General features: G+C 45.3%; 1 protein-coding gene across 7 annotated transcripts in view; it reads left to right on the top strand.

Moving 5' to 3' along the window:
• LOC138425325 (N-acetyllactosaminide beta-1,6-N-acetylglucosaminyl-transferase-like) overlaps nt 1–21,758 on the top strand; it is a 113,766-nt gene that overhangs the window by 44,701 nt on the left and 47,307 nt on the right. Inside the window, exon 1 of one of the 7 annotated variants that reach the window (XM_069563082.1) lies at nt 18,469–19,746. The exons of the other annotated variants lie outside the window; for them this stretch is intronic. Coding sequence (XP_069419183.1) covers nt 18,828–19,746 — 919 coding nt within the window. The 5' untranslated portion in view covers nt 18,469–18,827. Of the gene's footprint in view, nt 1–18,468; nt 19,747–21,758 lie in introns of those variants that run through there. 7 annotated transcript variants of the gene reach the window in all.

The following is a 21,758-nucleotide window of genomic DNA, read 5'->3' as shown; positions in this document are numbered from 1 at the left end:
GCTCCCCTGGGAGAAAAGAAAGGTTTTTATTCCTGACACTCCCAGCAGCAGCTCGGGGAGTCATCAGAGTAGCCGTGTAGCATAGATGTTGAAAGCAGGACCCGGAAGCCAGACCAACTGCTCTGCCATTTACAAGGCATACTGTAACTGGACAAGTTACCTAAATGTGGGAGCCTCAGTTCCCCCATCTGTAAAATGGAGGAAATAATGATATTTACATCAGATCTGTGAGGCTTCAATGAGTTTAGCCAGTGCCCAGCACATATTTTGAGTGTTCATTTTTTTTATTGTTGTTACTGTTATTATCATATTCTTCACCAATAATATAGATATTCATTCAATAAATGTATTTTATTGAAATATAATGGTTTGCAATGTTGTATTAGTTTCAGGTATATAGCAAAGTGATTCACTTATACATACATATATATATATATCCCTTTTCAGATTATTTTCCCTTATAAGTTATTACAAAATATTGAGTATAGTTGCCTGTGCTATACAGAAGATCCTTGTTGATTATCTATCCTTTTAGATGTTTGTTTGTTTATTTGGCTGCCCCAGGCCTTAGTTGTGGCACATGGGATCTTTACTTGTGGCATGCAGAATCTAGTTTCCTAACCAGAGATCAAACCCTGGCCCCCTGCATGGGTGCATGGAATCTTAGCCACTGGACCAGCAGAGGAGTCCTGATTATCTATTTTATATGTAGTAGTGTGTCTGTGGGCTTCCTTGGTGGCTCAGATGGGAAAGAATTTGCCTGCAATGCAGGAGATCCAGGTTCAATCCCTGGGTTGGGAAGATCCCCTGGAAAAGGGAATGGCAACAATCCACTCCAATATTCTTGCCTGGAGAATCCCATGGACAGAGGAGCCTGGCGGGCTACAGTCCCATGAGGTAGCAAAGAGTGGAACAAGGCTGAGTGAAGACTGGAGGGGAGTGTGTCTATGTTAATTCCAAACTCATAGTTTATCCCTCCCCCAACCTAACTGAGTACTTGGACACTATGCTGAGTCTGAGATATAATAGTGAATAAGTATATTCTGGGCTTCCCTGGTGGCTCAGATGTTAAAGAATCTCTCTGCAATGCAGAAAACCTAGGTTCTATCCCTGGGTCAGGAAGATTCCCAGGAGGAGTGAATGACTACCCACTCCAGTGTTCTTGCCTGGAGAATCCCACGGACAGAGGAGCCTGGCGGGCTATAGGCCATGGGGTCACAAAAGACTCAGGCACGACCTAGCGACTAGCGTCTTCACTTTCAATAATAGTGAGTAACAGATAAGGCCCCTCCTTTCATGGAATATTCTAGAAGTAGGAGACAGACAATAAAAAGCAGATTGATCAGATAATTAGAGACTCTAAGTGTGATGAAGGAAACAAGCAGGTCGACCCAGGAAGGGACCAACCTCTTGGCGAAAGCAGGCATGAACTGCAGCTCCGAAGTGAGGAGAGCCGTGGGAATGAGTAGGGGGTTCCCAGCAGAGGGATGAGGGGTTGCAGAGACCCCGTGGTGAGCAAGGGTTCCACGTGTGCAGGAGCCAGAAAAGCAGCCAGTGTGGCTGGGCCCGAAGGACCAAAGGTAAGAGCTGGACCTGGCTTGACGTGGGCGAGGCCCTAGTGTGAAGGTCACGGGGGAAACTTGACCTGGCAGCGCCCATTCATTGGGTTATTGGCAGCGGAGGCAGGGGCTTGGGTCCTGCCAGGGACCGGGTGAACGGTCCATGAGCGGGGTCTGGCTGTCGGCCTCCTTTCCAAGTCCAGCGCCATCACTCCCTCTCTGCTCATCTCTCTCCGACGATAGTCTAATTTCCTTTCCTAACAACTTCCCCTGATGCCGTTCTCAACCTGCTTTAATCCATCCCCGGTTTGATTAGAATCGGAATGACCTTGATAAAGGCACATAGGTCCTGTGACCATGTCTCTCTCCTTAGATGCTAGGCATGGATCCGCATTACCTAAGCATGACACTGCGGCCCTTCTGCTGGAAGGGGGGCTCATTGCCGTGTGGCTCCCATACCCTTAGAAAGGCTTAGCCTCCCTGCCTTGCCTTTTGCCGGTCCCCTCCACCAGGAGGCTCTAGAAGGCTCTGCCTCCCTCTTCCTCCTCTGATCTTTTCTTCAAAGATTCAGCTTAGAGTCACATTCTCTAGAGAGCCTTTCCTGATGCTCGCTCCAATGGACTCCATCCCCCTGAATCCCGTGTTCTGTCAGTCTTGCGGTGCTGCAACTGTTCCAAGAGGCCCTGGGAGACTGACCTGCAAGGGAAGAAGTGGCACCTGCCAATTTCTTTTTCCTTAGTCCCTTTACAAGGACTGGCAAATGAGCAATGGAGTCCTAGCTCCTCGGAGTCACTTAGCTTTCGCAAACTCAACTAGATTCTCTCTGTCTCTCTCTCACACACCCACACACACGCACACATAGTGTATGAACGTTTAAATGGTCATCCCTCCCCTGCCCACCATTCCACACAATGAGTCTGGGGTCCACAGGTGGATTCTGCTTATTCCCATGAAGGGGTCTTGGTTTTCGGGGCTCACCAACCTTAAAAAGACAGTGTGATCTCATGACTCAGCTCCTTAGCTAAAGCCAAGCTGTCCATCTGGTGCTCGTAAGAAGTCACTCTCTGGACCCAGATTCAAGGGGGATTGTGCCGTGTTGGAATTATGGAGAGACTTTGTCATCTTAACGGGGCTCCTTCCCAGGGCCTTCCTCCAGAGGAATTCTGACTGCACGTTGTCTTTCCCGTACCTGTCGACTTTGAAATGCAGCCTATCTGTGGTATGAGTACCTTCTCTAAATGTTTGTTGAGTTTATTTATTGGCTAGGAATTGGCAAGGTCCGGGCCCAAATTCAGATCACCCTACTTCCAATTTAGGGTTCTGGCTCTAATCCTTAATGTATCGTGTAGAATCGCTCTTTTTGAAAAGTTGTTCTTACTCCGAAAAGGCAGACAGAGAGATAAAAGTGCCACAAAGAAATGATTGTCTGAAGCCAGCAGTCTTTGGACCATACTTTGTCACACAGAACTTTGAGTGATGGCTTCCACCTTAGGAAAAAGTTGCCATGTGTGTTAAAAAGCATTGCTTTTATAATCCCTCTTTGAAAATGTATTTAAGTGGATTCCATTCTTTTCATATTCTTGGTCACTGACTACTGAATTGAGACTTGGATAATAGTTGATTGAGAGCCACTGGTCTCAGTGAAATGCAGAACCGGGGAGAGTTTAGTTCTCAAGAAACATCCCCCGAGAGTCTTTACCCGGTTTGCTGCTTGCTCTTGCTGTTCCGTCTCCCTTGGTGACCTCAGTGGCCTCCAAGCTCAGCCCCATTCTGTCCTGATGAATCATAAGTCTACATTGTGTGCCCCAGGCCCTCTCTGCATTCTTCCCAGGCCTTTGGGTATCTATTCCCGAGGCGCCCACTGGCCCTTGCTCACACCTCCCCATTTTATTGCCTACTTCCCAGAGTCCCCTTCCCGAGAACCCCAGGCACCGCTGTCCTCCAAGTCAGCTGACATCTCCCCTCCCAGCCCCTCAGCCCTAGTCAGCGTGTCCCATGCGCTCTGCGTGTGTCAGTAAGCATCACCACTGCGGCTCCATCATTACTGCTCTAACTCCAGCCTGTGGGGCCAACCTCTCAAGATGATCTTCAGACTTGTCGATATGATGCCTGTGGCCCACAAGTCTCCCTCTTCAAGTCATTCTAACACTCTTGAAATATTTTCCTTTGAAGAATAACTTCTCAATTCCAGAAGCCTCAGTGACATTCAACAACAGCTTACTGAGTGATTCAATCCAATCATCTCAACATAGGACATTGGATGTTGGATGTTTGCAAAGCCCTGTGGAACGCCACATCAATGTCACTGATTAATTAATTCCCAAGGCTGCCTTCCCTGAAAGGTTCACTCCAGAAAAACCATGCTTTGTGTTTCTGCCTTTGCTATTTTCTTCCTCTTTCCTTGAGTCATTCTCTTTGATTTCTCCTGTTTAAATCATGGCCTGAATATGTCTACATTCAAGGCCTTGTCACGTGGGAAGTGTTCGATGATTTTTAGTCTCAATTTTGTAAACCTTTGTTGTAACTCCTTTATGTCATTCTATCATCTTTGCCTATAATTGTGAACGTGGATATTGTATTGCCCTGACAACTACTATCTCTTTGGGGTCTTTTATACTTTTGGCAGCTCAACATAGGGAGCATCCAGTGGAATAAGAATAAATATTTACTGAATTGAATCAAATGGAAATAACATTTTATATGCCCATCTGCGCTGCTGCCAACTCAGCTTCAAATCAACCACCCTCTCTGTCACCACACACACACACAACACACACACAGAGTCTAGATCCCTTTGCCAGATCTTACTGGTTCAGCTTCAGACCACATCTTCTAGCAGCACATTCAGGTTTTCTGGGCATTTTCCTGAAGTCCTTCTTCCCCTGGTCAACAGCAACAGGCCTGTTCTCCCTCTCTCTGTTTTTCCAAAGCATCTGGTTCGTCTTGGGAAGGCTGCTCGATGCCAAGTTCATCCTGGGGTCACCAGTTCAAGCCAGACTGTGCTCCAGTCCACAGTCCGCTATCTGTGAACTTAACCAGTGGGCACCTCACTCTGCACCAAAGAAATATGAAGAGCAGACTAATAGCAGAAGACCCTGCTTTCAAGACCAGATCTGGGCTTGTACAGGGCTGTTGCTTTGGGCAACAGTGATGGTAGTAACCCATCATCTGATGAAGAAAATGACTCTGCTAAGATTTTTAGGGATTTTTTTTTCCCCCTGGATCTTAGAGTGAACAAATCTGCAGTCTTAGAAGGCAATATCCAAAGCAGCAGTAATAGGGAATTTCATGTGTGGCATCGAGTAGTTAAAAGCAAAAACCAAACCTACACACCAGCAGTTACATTATTTTTCTAACCAATCATTTCTCCTTTTCTTTCATATACGTTACATTTATTTTCATCACTACATCGTTATTGATTGTTTGACTTTAATCTGTTTAGATCAAGAATGATATGAAAGAATGCTGATTGAACTTAAGGTAAAGAAAGCAAACATTCTGAGCCTTTTTTTTTTTTTTTTTGAGATGAACATGGATCATACCATTTAATGCAGACCCAAGGCCTTGAATTTTTTGGAGGTAGGGATTACTTCCTTTACAGATTCTTTTCATGTAGATCATAAAAATACATGCATTGTGATGACCCCAATTCAAGAATTACATGCTGCAGTCCATATTAACACTGAGAGCTCTTCATAGAGAAAAAGAAAATTACATTTTCTTGGCCTAACTAACCAGTTCTTAATGTGGTTCTTCAATGCCTGTCTTTCATCCTCTGACCTGAACTGTATGTGACATTCTTTCTTGACCTGCTTTAGACAAAGCCATGAGTAGAAGGTTTTTCCAGATGTTGTGCGAAGTCACTTCAGTTGTGTCCGAGTTTTTGTGACGCTATGGACTGTAGCCCGCCAGACTCCTCTGTCCATGGGATTTCCCCAGCAAGAATACTGGAGTAGAATTTCCTCCTCCAGGGGATCTTCCCAACCCAGGAATTGAACCTGAGTCTCCTGTGTCTCTGACACTGGCAGGCAGATTCTTTACCACTAGCGCCACCTGGGGACAGGCTCAAATAGTTGTGGCACATGGCCTTAGTTGCTCCTAGACAAGTGGAATCTTCCGGGACCCTGCATTGGCAGGCAGATTCTTAGCCACTGTACCTCCAGGGAAGTCCTAAGTGTATTCTTTCTGGTTCACTCTTATTATGCAATGGCACCCCACTCCAGTACTCTTGCCTGGAAAATCCCATGGACAGAGGAGCCTGGAAGGCTGCAGTCTGTGGGGTCGCTCAGAGTCCGACACGACTGAGCGACTTCCCTTTCACTTTTCACTTTCATGCATTGGAGAAGGAAATGGCACCCCACTCCAGTGTTCTTGCCTGGAGAATCCCAGGGACAGGGGAGCCTGGTGGGCTGCCGTCTATGGGGTCGCACAGGGTCGGACACGACTGAAGCGACTGAGCAGCAGCAGCAGCAGCAGCTTATTATGCATCACTCTGTGCTCAAGCCACAGTGGCCTGAGGATATGTGTGGGAGGTCACATCGTTTTTCTGCACTGTAGTTTGCAAACTTCTGATGGTCTGCACGCACCTCCCACTCAGACCAATGATTTCAGCATTTCCTCTCCCTCCATCAGTTCAGTTCAGTTGCTCAGTTGTGTCCAACTCTGCGACCCCAGGGACTGCAGCACGCCTGGCTTCCCTGCCCATCACCACCTCCTGGAGCTTGTTCAAACTCATGTCCATCGAGTCGGTGATGCCATCAAACTGTCTCATCCTCTGTCATTCCCTTCTCCCGCCTTCAATCTTTCCCAGCATCAGGGTCTTTTCCAATAAGTCGGCTCTTTGCATCAGGTGGCCAGAGTATTGGAGCTTCAGCTTCAGCATCAGTCTTTCCAATGAATATTCAGGACTGATCTCCTTTGGGATAGACTAGTTTGATCTCCCTCCATACTGATCAGTTGTTGAACATTCCCTGTTGGATATATCATTCAGCAGTGAGGGCTTAGGACCGATGATATCTAGGATAGCAAAGACATTTTTGTTTGCCCAGGACTTTCTCACTTTTAGCACTAAAAAAAAAAAAAAAAACCAAAACCCTTATCCTGGGAAATTCCTTCAGTTCGGTTCAGTTCAGTCACTCAGTCGTGTCCGACTCTTTGCGACCCCATGAATCGCAGCACTCCAGGCCTCCCTGTCCATCACCATCTTCCGGAGTTCACTCAGACTCACGTCCATCAAGTCCGTGATGCTGTCCAGCCATCTCATCCTCTGTCGTCCTCTTCTCCTCCTAACCCCAATCTCTCCCAGCATCAAAGTCTTTTCCAATGAGTCAACTCTTTGCATGAAGTGGCCAAAGTACTGGAGCTTCAGCTTCAGCATCATTCCTTCCAAAGAAATCCCAGGGTTGATCTCCTTCAGAATGGACTGGTTGGATCTCCTTGCAGTCCAAGGGACTCTCAAGAGTCTTCTCCAACACCATAGTTCAAAAGCATCAGTTCTTCGGCACTCAGCCTTCTTCACAGTCCAACTTTCATATCCATACATGACTACTGGAAAAACCATAGCCTTAGTCCTAGGCAAACTGGACAGTTGGTTATCCTAAGTACTGCCCTTACACATTCCCTCTCGTCTTTCCGATGCCCAAGATATCTTGGGACTGAGAATTAATGCCCTAGATATTTATGTTCCGCTGATCATTTACTGGGTGGGGGCGGGGGGAAGAAAGATAACCAAAACTACTCCGTTACATAGGTTACAATACATTTAAGACACACTGAAGGGTAGTAATCCAAACCACACCATCAGCCCTGAGAGCCTTAACCAAAGGAGACCAGAGCTGAGCCTACCCTACTTATAACAATTTTCCCTGTGTTTGAGGAGAAAAAAGCGAGTTCAAGGATATCCTTTAAAAGGAGGGATTGGTAAATAGAAAATTTGAATGGAAAACCATTTTAGGACTTCCCTGGTGTCTCAGTAGTAAAGAATCCACCTGCCAATGCAGGAGACATGGGTTTGATCCCTGATCAGGGAAGATCCCACATGCCGCGGATCAACTAAGCCTTGTGCACCACGGCTACTGAGCCTTTGCTCTAGAGCCCGGCAGCCACAGCTACCGAAGCCCGCACATCCAGCCCGCGCAGTGAGAAGCCTGCACACCATAACTAGAGATTAGACCCCGCGCGCCGCAACTAGAGAAAGCCTGAGCAGCAGTGAAGACCCGGCACAGCCAAAAACAAATAAATAAATAAAATTATATTTAAAAAAAGAAGACCACTTTAACCAGTTGGGAGAACCAAGGGTGAGGATTTTCTCCTATTGAATTCAGACAAAGGGCATATCGTGGAGGCAAATTTTATTCAGCTTTCATTTCTAGGAAAGCAGAAGAAACATTTGCTTATGGGGATTCAGCCAAGCCACTCTGGCCTGACAAGCAGTCTAAACTCAAGTAAGCGAAATGTCCTGTGGGAAAGAGGCTAGTTCAATAGAGGGTTCAATAAACTGAAAGTGAGGCAAGAATTTAATAGGGCTATTAAAGCTAGAAGTTGGAGGAAGCCACTGGCTACCCCTATTTTAAGACGGTTTTGTTTTCATTTATCCGAAAACGTTTAGAAGAAAAAGAGTGTCTTCAAGATACGGATTGTTGGTAGCAGCTGAATGATAAGATATTATCTCTTAGTAGAAATATCTCCTTGAGACTTCAACATTCAAAAATATGGAGGTGGAGGAGTTTGGTAAATGAGAAGGGTATCAGAAGTATGTCCAGATTTGAACAGAGGCAAAGTCTTCTCATGAATTTGCCGTCTTTTTTTCCCTCAGAGCAGACACTTAGAGAAAAGTTGCATAGAAAGACAAAGAGTCACCAATTCTGTCCCTTGAGATTTAGCAGAATCGAGCCAAAGATCAAATACGTGTGAGTTTGGTTTTTGCTTTTGTTTTTGTTTTGGCTTGGAAAACTGGAATTAAATCTAGGCAACTAACCACAAGAGGGAAAGAAATTGGCTGCCCAAAGAGGCTGTCAGGGAAGTAGAAAAAAAAGTAATGTGACCTTAGAAGAATAAGGGTAAGCTGGAGTGATGTTATGTGGAACAGTATAGAAAAATACAGGAGCCTTCCAAGCCAGATTGACTTTCATAGACTTCCTATGATTCATTTTTGACTATTCGGCAACTAAGGTACAGTGATCCCAAGAAACTTTCTGAGGATCATATGGTAAACAGCTGAACCAGATTTAAACCCTGCTCCAAAGCCTTGGTCTTCACCAGCATGCTCTGTCACAACCTTTTACAGGGTGCACCAGCCCGCTGGGTCTCTAAGTAGAGGCTGCAACTATATTTCGAGAGGCTGCAATTGGGGGACTTTCCTGGTGGTCCAGGGGCTAAGACTGTGAGCTTCCAACGCAAGGGGATGGGTTCAATCCCTGGTCAGGGAACTAGATCCTTCATGCCGTAACTAACACCCAGTGCAGCCAAATAAATTTAAAAAAAAGAGAGAGAGAGAGGCTGCAACTGGGAATAAAGAGCAGTTCCCTCACTGTGGGATGCAGAGAGGGCTGCAGAGGCTGGCTCTGCCTGTGATAACCACAGCTTTGATGGCGCCCACCTGTCCTGTGGGTTCTTTTAGGGCTTCCCAGGTGGTGCTAGAGAAGGCAATGGCAACCCACTCCAGTATTCTTGCCTGGAGAATCTCCATGGGCTGAGGAGCCTGGCGGGCTACAGTTCATGGAGTGGTAAAGAATTGAACATGACTGAGCAACTAAGCAAAGATGAAGAATGGCTCGTCAAGCCCCACAGCTCTTCTTCATGAGAGGTATCGGAAGGTGGATGGGCACTTCAGGCTCTGTGTGAAGCACATTTGGCAACAGAGAGAGATGCTATAAGATTTGTTGGGTACACCTTCTGTGCAAGGTATCACTCTAAGCTCTGTGTGTGTACTAAGCTATTAAGATCTCTTTGGAACGCTGTGAGGTCAGTGTTCCTAGTATCTCTGTTTTATAGAAGAAAGGAGATAGGCACATAGGCCCGTGTACTTTAACCCTGATGGGGCATGTTGGGCATTCAGGCAGGTACAAGGATGACCAACATTACCCTTTTTCCTCATTTTGCATTTCTTCATCTGGAAAGTAATTATAAAGACTGATATTACAAAATACAGGCCTGGAGGAACTTGATTATGATCTAGAAAAGAAATCAGCCAAGAACATACAACCTGGGGGCTAAATCTGACCTATTTTTATACTGACCACAAGCCAAGAATGATTTTACATTTTTAAAGGGTTGTGAAATAAAATTTAAAAACCTATTTTATGACTTGAAAATAATATGAAACAGAGATATCAGTGTCTGTGGATAAAGTTTTGGCTGGACACAGACACATACTGTGTGGCTGCTTTCAGAACACAGTCTAGGGCTGACTGGTTGCCTCAGAAGCCAAACAGCTCACAAGCCTAAAATGCTTACTACCTGGCCCTTCACAGAAAAAGTACTGACTTCTGCTATAGAAGCCTGTGATAGACAAGTTTTGGCAGAACTGTGAGTTTCCTGGGTAATTTAGAACCTGCCCTTTTGTGTGCAAAATGGTTAAACTAAAAAAAAAAAAACCCACACCTAATTTGAATAAGCATATTTCAGAAATGCCTTTTTAAATAGACTATGCAAAATATATGTACAAGAATATATTAATGTCTTTATATTTCACTAAATGTTCATGCTCTGCTTGTTTTCAACCCCAAACTGCTAGGTTTGTTGGCCTGCACAGTTTTCGAGGCTTTTCATTAACTGATTTGATAATTTTATTTATTTTTAAACATTTATTTGTTTATTTGGCTGCATTGGGTCTTCATTGTGGCCCGAGAGATCTTGGTTGCATCAAGCACATCTTTATGGCACACGGACTCTCTTGGTGCTTCGCGTAGGCTCAGTAGCCGTGGAAGCTGTGGTACTCAGGCTTAGTTGCTCTGCAGCACGTGGGATCTTAGTTCCCCAACCAGGAATCAAACCCACATCCCCTGCATTGCAAGGCAGAGTCTTAACCACTGAACCACTAGGGAATTCCCTTATTTGATCATTTTAAATACTGTACAAATGCCAGTCATTCTTTTAATCGAATGATCTTGAAATGTTTGTGGAGTTTTTCTTTTTAAATTGAAATTCAGTTGATTTACAATATTGTGTTAATGTCAAGTGTACAGCAATGTGACTCAGATATATATGTGTCATACATATATTCATAATTTTATTTTTCAGGTTATTTTCCATTATAGGTTATTACAAGGCATTGAATATAGTTCTCTGTGCTACACAGTACATCCTTGCTGTTTATCTATTTTATATATAGCAGTGTGTGCCTATTAATCCTAATTTATCTCTTTCCTTTTCCCTTTGGTAACCATAAGTTTGTTTGCTATGTCCATGAGTCTTTCTGTTTTGTATACAGATTTACTGTATTAATTTTTAGATCCACATGTAAAAGATATGTTTGTCTGCCTTACTTCACTTAGTATGATATTCTCCAAGTCTGTTCATGGTGCTGCAAATGGTAGTATTTCGCCCTTTTTATGGCTGAGTAATATTCCATTGTATTCCACGTCTTCCTAAACCAGTCATCTGTAGATGGCTATTTAGGTTGCTTTTGTTCCTTCACTATTGTTAAGCAGTGCTGCTGTGAACATTGGGGTGCATGTATCTTTTTCGTATTTGTCTTCATTTTTTCTGGATATATGCTCAGGAGTGGGGTTACTGGGTCATTTGGTACCTCTATTTGTAGTTTTTTATGGAATCTTTTGGAGTTTTTCTTGAACCTACTTCACTCTGAGTCTATCACCTATTGCTGACCAAAGGATGCCCAGTCTAACTGTTCTACATCCTCTTCTAATTTGTGACTTCTTACCTGTTTAGTTCTAAGAAAGTGTGTTAGGATTGTATCTAAACTAAGAGTGAATAAACTAAGCCTCAAGAGAGATTCAAATACATGAGCTCTGATGCTTAAACCAAAAGTGAAAGATGGTATTGTGGGAGCTGATGCAATCTTCAGGGTGCTTGTGTGTACATTCACTTGGGTCTTAAAAATTTGTTAATTACTTTATAACATTTATAGAGTTTGGATTTTTTTTAATATAAAATTCAGATTTCTCCCTCCTGTTAAAACATTTGCAGAGCTGGCGGCATTGGCCCCATGACCCTACATGTTACTCACTGCTGGCTGTGCACTGCTGGTGTGAAGGTGGCTCTTGTTCAGTCTCGAAGTTGTTTCCAACCTTTTGCAACACCATGGACTGCAGCATGCCAGGCTTCCCTGTCCTTCAGTATCTCCTGGAGTTTGCTCAAATTCACATCCATTGAGTCAGTGACTATGCCATCCAATCATCTCATCCTCTGCTGCCCCTTTCTCCTCTTGTCCTCAGTCTTACCCAGCATCAGGATCTTTTCCAATAAGTTGGCTCATCACATCAGGTGGCCAAAGTACTGGAGCGTCAGCTTCAGCATCAGTCCTTCCAGTGAATATTCAGGACTGATTTCCTTTAGGGTTGATCTCCTTGCTGTCCAGGAGACTCTCAAGGATCTTCTCCAGAACAGTTTGAGAGCTGTAGGTGGGGCAAGAACTAACGACTCTTAACCACCATCCCCACCTTCTCTCAGCCTCCCGACACCACGGTCAAGTGTTAGCTGCCGTTCAGGAATTCCCTAGCCCTGTTTTTCTCGCCCTTCACCAGCTTTACCTACTTTTTTTTTTTTTTTTAACTTTTTTCACTTACCTGACTGTACACATTCAGGTGTATGAGTCCTGCCTATGATGTTTGATCTTTATTTTGGTTGCCAGGAGACCTTTTCTGGTTTACTTTCTGGGTTTCGATATGGTTGAAGTGTTTGAGGTTGTCAGAATGACACAGCTCAAGTCTTGGGTGGGAAGCAGGATGGTGTGACCTTGGTGGACAAGAGAGCACCCAACAAAAAACAAAAAAAAACATTGCCTTGATGCAGTAGCCAGTACTTGTGCTGAAAAAAAGCAGGAGAGCTATAAGGACTTGAGAACAGGTCAGGCCCAGGCTGTAATCCTGCCTGAGCAAGAAGGCATTCATGTTTTACCTCTGAGAGCCCAGCTGGGGTGGGCACAAAGCTCAAATGAGGTTAACGGGAACTGAAGCTGTTGGGGGAAGCACGCTTGCTGAAACCGCCCACCCTGGCCAGGCCTCAGAGCAATGATTTGCATGAGTTATTTTACAAGAGGAGGTCTTGGTAAGGAGCAGGGAACTAACAAGCCACCGTCCTCCGGAAGAGTTCAGGAAGGTCAAAAGGAGATGCCACGTGTCCAACCACCTCCCAGAATCCTTCGCTGGCGTCCATCTTGGCTGAGCAATGTGTGCGCCACCGGGAAGGACCCTGAGTCAGAATGATTAGCCAAAAACAACCCAGAAACTAATGCCATCACCATAAAACCCAAGACTGTGAGCCACGTGGCAGAGCAGTTGTCCTGGGTCACCTTACCCTGGTGCTCTGCACCCAGGCACCCCTTTCCAACACAGTCTCTTCCTTTGTCAGCATATGTGTCTCCCAGACAATACATCTCCGAGTGTTAGGCAAGAGCCCACTCTCGGGCCCTGGAAGGGCTCCCCGATCCTGCAACAGAGCCCTGCCTAGCCCTTTTTGTTTTGATGTTTGAGCAGATCTCACTATGTGTCATTAGTGCCTATCTCCTTGTGCTCGCTGTCTCCTTGACTGCGACCATAAACGTATCCTGGGGGCAGAGAGAGGCAGGGACTGATACAGAATGTCCACCTGACGACAGTTTTCAATATGTTAGGCCAACCAGAGGGAAGAGAGCAGATATCTTGTCCTGGTTGGACGATATTAGCTTAGCCTGCCCAATTTATTTGCTGGAAGAAAATGCCTGCTCAGTTGCCTCAGATACCAGGCAAAACAAACCTACTGCTGGGCCAACCATTACAAAAGGCACTGCACTCTAATCTCTGGCTGTTCCTCCGCTGCTGCTGCTGCTGCTACGTCTTCAGTTGTGTCTGACTGTGTGCGACCCTGTGGACAGCAGCCCACCAGGCTCCGCTGTCCACAGGATTCTCCAGGCAAGAGTACTGGAGTGGGTTGCCATTTCCCTTCTCTGGCTGTTCCTCTACCTCCTTGTAAAGCAGACAGAACAGACTGTAGAAGGGGGGTTTGGATCCTGTTATTTTGAACTGTTAGTCACGTTGCACCCCCTTCTCATCTGCAAACTTCTTTGATAAATCATGATTAAAGATTTGTTGAGTTTGTTTTGCCTTGGCATTGGACCAGAGCTCCCTGTTGTAGGATGGAGGATCAAGGCAAAGAGAGGGGGAAAACCAACTGAACTTACACTTGTTCCTGGTGAATTTAATGTTCTTGCCTAATCGAGAAAGAATTCAAAGATGAAGTGATAGGTAAGAAGTGGACTTATTTAGAGATAAATACACCATGGACAGAGTGTGGGCCATCTCAAAAGGTGAGAGAAAACCTCAAAATATGCTGTGGTTAGTTTTTATGGGCTGGGTAATTTCATAGGCTAAATAAGTGAGAGGATTATTCCAATTATTTGTGGGAAGGGGCAGGGATTTCCAGGAATTGGGCCATCACCCATTTTTTTTGATCTATTGTGGTTAGGCTATCATGGTGCTCGTAGATGTATCATTTAGCTGATATATTACAATGAGCATATGATGCGGCTCCTCTGTCTGCCATCTTGGACCTATTTGGCTCTAATAGTGTCCTAGGATTGTGTCATTCTTTCAAAGGTTGTACCCTATTCTCTTCCCTGCTGTTTCCTATGAGAGCCCTCTGCCTCCCTCCTTTCCTCTTCCTCCCCTCCTCAGTCCAGTTCAGTCGCTCAGTCATGTCCGACTCTTCGCGGCCCCATGGACTGCAGCACGCCAGGCTTCCTTGTCCATCACCATCTCCCAGAACTTGCTAAAATTCATGTCCATCGAGTCGGTGATACCATCCAACTATCTCATCCTCTGTCATCCCCTTCTCTTCCTGCCTTCAATCTTTCCCAGCATCAGGGTCTTTTCCAATGAGTCAGTTCTTCCCATCAGGTGGCCAAAGTATTGGAGCTTCAGCTTCAACATCAGTCCTTCCAATGAATATTCAGGACTGACTTCCTTTAGGATTGACTGGTTTGATCTTGTAGTCGAAGGAACTCCCAAGAGTCTTCTCCAACACCATAGTCAAAAGCATCGATTCTTTGGTGCTCAGCTTTCTTTATGGTCCAACTCTCACACCCATGCATGACTACTGGAAAAACAATAGTCTTGACTATATGGACCTTTGTTGGCAAAGTAATGTCTCTGCTTTTTAATATGCTATCTAGTTTGGTCATAGCTTAGCGTCTTTTGATTTCATGGATGCAGTCACCATCTGCGGTGATTTTTGCCCCCGAGAAAATAAGCTCACTGTTTCCATTGTTTTCCCATCTATTTGCCATGAAGTGATGGGGCTGGATGCTATGATCTTCGTTTTTTGAATGCTGAGTTTTAAACCAGTTTTTTCCACTCTCCTCTTACACTTTCTTCAAGAGGCTCTTCAGTTCTTCGCTCTCTGCCATGAGTAGTGTCATCTGCATATCTGAGGTTATTGATATTTCTCCCCGCAATCTTGATTCCAGTTTGTGCTTCTTCCAGCCTGGCATTTCGCTTGATGTACTGTCCATATAAGTTAAATAAGCAGGGTGACAGTATACAGCCTTGGCGTAATCCTTTCCCAATTTGGAACCAATCTGTTGTTCCATGTCCAGTTCTAACTGTTGCTTCTTGACCTGGATACAGATTTCTCAGGAGGCAGGTCAGGTGGTCTGGTATTCCTATCTCTTTAAGAACTTTACACAATTTGTTGTGATACACACAATCAAAGGCTTTAGCATAGTCAATGAAGCAGAAGTAGATGTTTTTCTGGAACTCTCTTGCTTTTTCTATGATCCAGTGGATGTTGGCAATTTGATCTCTGGTTCTTCTGCCTTTTTTAAATCCAGCTTGAACATCTGGAAGTTCACAGTTCACATACTGTTGAAGCCTGGCTTGGAGAATTTTGAGCACTACTTTGCTAGCATATGAGATGAATGCAATTATGAGGTAGTTTGAGCATTCTTTGGCATTGCCTTTCTTTGGGATTGGAATGAAAACTGACCTTTTCCAGTCCTGTGGCCACTGCCGAGTTTTCCAAATTTGCTGGCATATTGAATGCAGCACTTTCACAGCATCATCTTTTAGGATTTGAAATAGCTCAGCCTCCCCTAAGTCCTGCCATTATTCTTTGAAGAAAAGGGTGTGTCTCTAACAAGAAGTAAGAAAGAAGGAATATCAAGGCATGGAGGCAAACCATTCAGTGCTTTCCTTCATATACTTGCATTTCTACTGTCCCCAGTCTCAGGATAAAGGGAGATTTCAGTGGGGAAAGAAAATAGTGAAAACCATTTAACCTTCCCTCTTTTGGAGTGGCAATAAGTCAAACCATTTAAAAACTCTAAGAAGGTAAATGTTTTTCGTTTCCATTACTGAGAACAGAAGTCAAAATATCAGTTCTTTAACAGGGTCAGAAATGTTGAACATTTTTCAAAAAGCAAATAAAAGCAACAAGAATTGCTAATGCTTATTGAACATAAACAAACAGATATATAAACCCTAGATGAGAGCTATCTCACTCACTGTTCTTAAGAACCATGTGAAATAGGAAGTACTTTTATTTCCATCTGGAAAACAAAGAACCTGATGCTTAGAGAGGTTAAGTGTAACTCCACCTTGCTCATACTGCCGGTCACTGACCAGCTGGGATTTGACAACAATTAGACTGGCTTTGGCTTTTGGACCAGGGAGCTACAGAATTAAGCCTTTGGATCCTACCCAGCTGCATAACTTTGGGAAAAATATTTGTGTTAGCCTTAATCTCCTGGTCTGTAAAATATAGAATTGTGTTAGGGTGATTTTTAAGATTCCTGCCAGCTTTTTGGGTCTCTATCCAAGTCAATATCCATCAGGTCGACGGAAAAAAAAATAGCACAACCTAAAAATTGAGAATTATGTGTGTGTTTAAAAAAAAAAACACTAATTAATTTATGTATTTATTTATTTGGCTGTGTTGGGTCTCAGTTGCAGCACTCAAGTTCCAGAGCATGGGGGTTTCAATAGTTGTGGCCAGTGGGCTTAGTTGCTTCAACCAGGAGGGATCTTAGTTCCCTGACCAGGGATGGAACCTGAGCGAGTCCCTTGCACTGCAAGGCGGATTCTTAACCTCTGGACCAGCGGGAAGTCCCGAGACTTCTTTTATTGGGCAGACATTCTGAGGACTTCAAGCCTGGCATTGCTCTGAAGAGATAAAGGAGGAGCCAGGATACATAGTTTTATTTATCACAAAGACCAGGTAGTAGGCATCTCAAAAGATGACTGTTAATGAAAGAAAACCAGACATCTCCAGTTAATGAATTTAGCACTTTTCTATTTCTGGAAAGATGCAAGAGTCCGGGCTCAGTGAAATCACCCTTTGATATGCCCTTCAGCTCTCCAAGGCCAGTATCTGGTGCTTTGTCATCCGGGGCCTCCTCAGGGTACGCCGCTGGGGGCGGCTGCAGCGACTGATGGTGGCTTGATGGCAGGCATCCTGTGTTTCCATCCTGAGTCCTCTCAGTACTCACCCCCGTGTGTGGGGGAAGGGGGGATGGCGGCTGTCATTTGATGGCAGAGACATCCTTTGTTGACTGACACGGCAGGTGACATTTTTCATTCTCAGTCACATCCAGGCCACTGTTGCCATTCATCAGTCCAGTGAACCATAGGCAACTGAGGAGTGGAGTGGGAGGGAAGGGGGCCGGGTAGAGTGCGGCATTACAGGCCCGTGTCTTCCTAACAGAAGCAGCTGCTCAGCTGCCATGTCACGCCAAGACAGGCAAGATTGTTGAGTGACTGCAGGAGGGAGGTGGGAGCAGGGCCGTTTTCAGCTCCCGTGGCTGCCAGAGTTAATCTCTTAGTTGGCTCACTAACTTTCCCCCAGAAGCATCCTTACCACCTGCCTTGAACACACTCCACGTTTGCTGAGCGCTGGAGGCACCTGGCTCAGGTGAGCTTTGAGAAGGCATCTGTCATGTGACCGTACCTGCTGAGCTGCTGTCCCTGTCTTCCCTGAACTGCACTGAAGGAGACTTCCAGGAATTTTGCCTCAGTCCCGAAGCCTTTGTTCTCCCTTCAGAGTAAGGAAGTAGGAGAGGGGCTGGGTTAAGAGGTGACTCTTTGGAGCTCTCTGAAGTGACCTCCAGTCTCAGGATGTCAGGCTGTTAGAGACCCAGTGGCTAGTTACACCACACGTGCTAGATAATACTGTGTCTACAGCTCGTTATCTGAAGCTCTGTGTGAAATGGGAACCAACCTTTGCTCGCTGGGAACAAGCTATCACTTTTCTCCCAGGCAGGTGGAACTAAAGTGCGTTTCATTTATGCCTCTACATCGACTCCTGAATATCAAGTCACTCCTAGCTTCCTTCTGCCCTCATCCCCTGCCCTTGAAAGTGTAATTCATTTTTTCCTCCACCCATGGACATATATATGCTACATAACATCATCAGAAACTGTCTGATTTAATTCAGGGAACACCTACCTTGCCATCAGATTTTTTTTTCTCCAATAATCTTCTACTTAGGCATGTTGCAAGGGGTTTTTTTCTTGTCTGTGTCTGTCTTATACGCCCAGAGGTAGAGATAACACTGAAATGAAATAAAGTGGCAGAGACCCAGAAAGCGAAATAAACCCGAGAAGGAGAAGTCCACAGGCAGTGGTTTTCAAAGACTGCTAGCAGCTTGGCGGGGCGAGCTAGAAAAAGGAGAACCATTTAACTTGAAAAGGAAGGGGAAAGCGTGAGAAGGGAGATCAGGCCACATAGATTGCATGGAGGGGGGCGGAGTGAAACCCAGGAAACAGCCCCAGTGAAAGGAGCCGGCACTCCAGACTGTCTTGTATGCAAATGAGAAGGGCTTCCGGGAGCTGCCCTGAGCCCGGCGCCTTCTGCCGGCAGCCGAGTGGCACCACGGAGGCCAGAGCCCAGGGCACTGTAAGAAGCGTCTCTGGCCGTTGCCAGGAGAGGATGAACAGCACCCAGAAGCAGAGAGTAAATGAGGATTAAAGGACCCGGCAGAAGGAAGCCTGCTTGAGAAGCTGTTGAAATTCCAAGATTGGCGAAAGAAGTCAGTTCTACGTCTTCACTCTTGTTTCAGGAACCGATTATTTCTCAGTCTTTAGAGAGAGACTGCTTCCCCAGGGAAGTGAAAAAAATGAACTTCTGGAAGTATTGGTTTTTTGCTTTCATGGGAGTCAGTGTGGTTATTTTTGTGATCCTTTACAGTGGCCAGTTAAGCAAACCAAAAAATCACAGGGATAGCTCCATTGAAAGAGACTTGGGGATACACGCCTGTAAGGATGCCTTAGATGAGAGGTCAACCTTTTTGTGGGAAAAGACATTGACGTCCCCCGTAGGAAGTGTCCCTTGCAAGGACTACCTGATCCAGAATCGCTACATCACAAGGCCTTTGTCGAAAGAAGAAGCCGAGTTCCCTTTGGCATACGTCATGGTCATCCATAAGGATTTTAACACTTTTGAAAGACTCTTCAGGGCCATCTATATGCCCCAGAATGTCTACTGCGTTCACGTGGATGAGAAAGCCACAATTCACTTTAAGAAGTCTGTGTGGCAGCTGCTGAGTTGCTTCAAGAATGCTTTTCTTGCTTCAAAGATGGAGCCTGTGGTCTATGCAGGAATTTCCAGGCTCCAGGCTGACCTGAACTGCCTGCAAGACCTTTTAGCTTCTGAAGTTCCATGGAAATACTCCATCAACACCTGCGGGCAAGATTTCCCCCTGAAAACCAACAGGGAGATCATTCAGCATCTCAAAGGATTTAAAGGGAAAAACATCACCCCTGGAGTGCTGCCTCCTGACCACGCTGTAAAGCGGACTCGATATGTCTACCGGGAGTGCTTGGGCAGAGGTGGCTCTTTTATGAAAAATACCGGTATTTTGAAAACCTCACCTCCCCACCAGTTGACCATCTACTTTGGCACTGCTTACGTGGCCCTCACCAGAGAGTTCGTCAAGTTTGTCTTCCAAGACCGAAGGGCCATTGATCTGCTCCAGTGGTCCAAAGATACCTATTCTCCCGACGAACATTTCTGGGTGACTCTTAATAGGATCCCAGGTGGGTATGAACTTCCATTCCTGTTTTTTTTTTTTTTTCCTCTTATCCATAGATTGAGTGTGCTAACATTCAGCTCTTCTTTGAAATTATTTGGGAAAAAAATAAATAAATGCCTGAAAAGTGATTAGTCAGCTTGCTTTTTAGTGGCAGCTCTACTGTCTTTTGGAGAAAGAAATGGCACCCCACCCCAGTGTTCTTGCTTGGAGAATCCCAGGGACAGGGGAGCCTGGTGGGCTGCCGTCTATGGGGTCACACAGACTGAAGCAACTTAGCAGCAGCAGCAGCAGCTACTGTCTTATGGGCCACCCTGGTGGCTAAGATGGTGAAGAATCTGCCCACAGTGCAGGAGACCCGGGTTTGATCACTGCGTTGGGAAGATCCCCTGAAGGGAAGGAATGGCAACCCACTCGAATATTCTTACGTGGAGAATCCCATGGACAGAGGAGCCTGGTGGGCTAAAGTCCCTGGGGTCCCAAAGAGTCAGACACAACTGAGTAACTAACACACACATACACTACCATCTTATAACTGTGCTATATAGTGATCTAAGAAATATGCCAATTTCCTGGAGCTCTTGCAAAACTACCTTTGAGAGTGTATCACTTAGTTCTTCACCTTGAGCTCAGTCTTTTTTTTTTTAATTGAGGTATAATTTACATACAATACCTCAGTCTTTTGAATGAATGCCTTTCATAGTCCTTGAAAAGAACAGTTGTGACATAATGAGACTGATTTTGAATAAGCATCCTATGAATTGAATGAAATCGGTGGTGTTTCTCTTAGAGACTGTTACACAGTATTATACTGATGCTCAAAGTTCACGGGGCTGTTTCATCTTTGGATGTTTACAAATTATCACTCTGGCTTGAACGTCTCTAGTCTCAGACCTGACCAGGTGTCCAGGTCTCAACTGACTTGGTTCAGTAAATCTAGTCTGATATTTCATTGCCTGGGGGAGTGAGTCACAGTGAGTTGAAATGTGCGGAGAGACATTCTAGCTGGAGCTGACCCCAAGTCACTACTCAACTACTCAATTGTTAAGTCCCATTTTCTTATTAGAAGTTGCCCTTTGCAGGCTCTTGTTTTGATATACTGTGGAAGTCTTTCCCGTTGTTCATGATAATTTGGGGCTAAGGTATTTGAGGCATGGAGGCAGGAAACAGCAGCAGATTCCCTCTTTAGATTCAGGACTGGGTTTCTTTTCAAAGTTCTGTTTCCCATATGTTGTCTGGGAAGGTCCGTGTGACCTGTAGGGCCTCTTCCTGGCGATGTCCCAATGCACTGGTTTCTGCTATTGTGCCAGCTTGCCTGTGGGTGTCAGCCCTGCGGGGAGGTGACCCCAAGCCTGCCACGCTGGAAATACCTCCCTTCTCTTGGCTGCAGTATCGCTATTGTTGGCGCATACGAGTGCCACCTTCATACCTGAACGTGGACTCACAGCAATTGTTAGGTGCCCAATAGCTCAGCATCCCTGAGGGCTAATCTAGAGTGGCAGTTACAGAAACTTACTTACAGAGGGGAGCGAAAAGGACTGGCAAGGTGGTTGGGGGCAGAGGCTTGCAGTTAACAGTTCACAAAGACTTGCAAGAGGGGGAGTAAATCAACCTTTTTTCCCAGTTTAAGTAGCAACTGAAAGTGGGGTGCGGTTGCTTGCTGCTCAAAAGAAGCGAAGTTGGTGGAAAGGAAGGTTTGCTTTATTTTAGATGCTGACCACGGAGCAGGGAGGGCAGACTTCTGTCCAAAGGAGGGCTTTCCCCTACTGACAACCAGTGGGCAAGAGCTTTCATAATCTGCGGGAGGGGCTGTGGGCAGAAACAGCACAGTCGGCACTGACAGTCATCTTGAAATTGGTCACCAGTGGTTGGTTTGTTCCAATATCCTTGACACCAGTTCTTGGAATTGTGGCAGCTTATGTCACGGCTATGGTCTTACCATCAAGTAGTTAACTTACCTGAGGTTTCAGTATCTATAAGACAGCTCACAGGATATGGCTCAGATACTCATTTATCTGT

Source organism: Ovis canadensis, chromosome 20, assembly GCF_042477335.2.
Source record: "Ovis canadensis isolate MfBH-ARS-UI-01 breed Bighorn chromosome 20, ARS-UI_OviCan_v2, whole genome shotgun sequence".
Lineage (NCBI taxonomy): Eukaryota > Metazoa > Chordata > Mammalia > Artiodactyla > Bovidae > Ovis > Ovis canadensis.
Note: the sequence above shows the minus strand (reverse complement) of the source record. Positions and strands in the feature narration are given on the sequence as shown.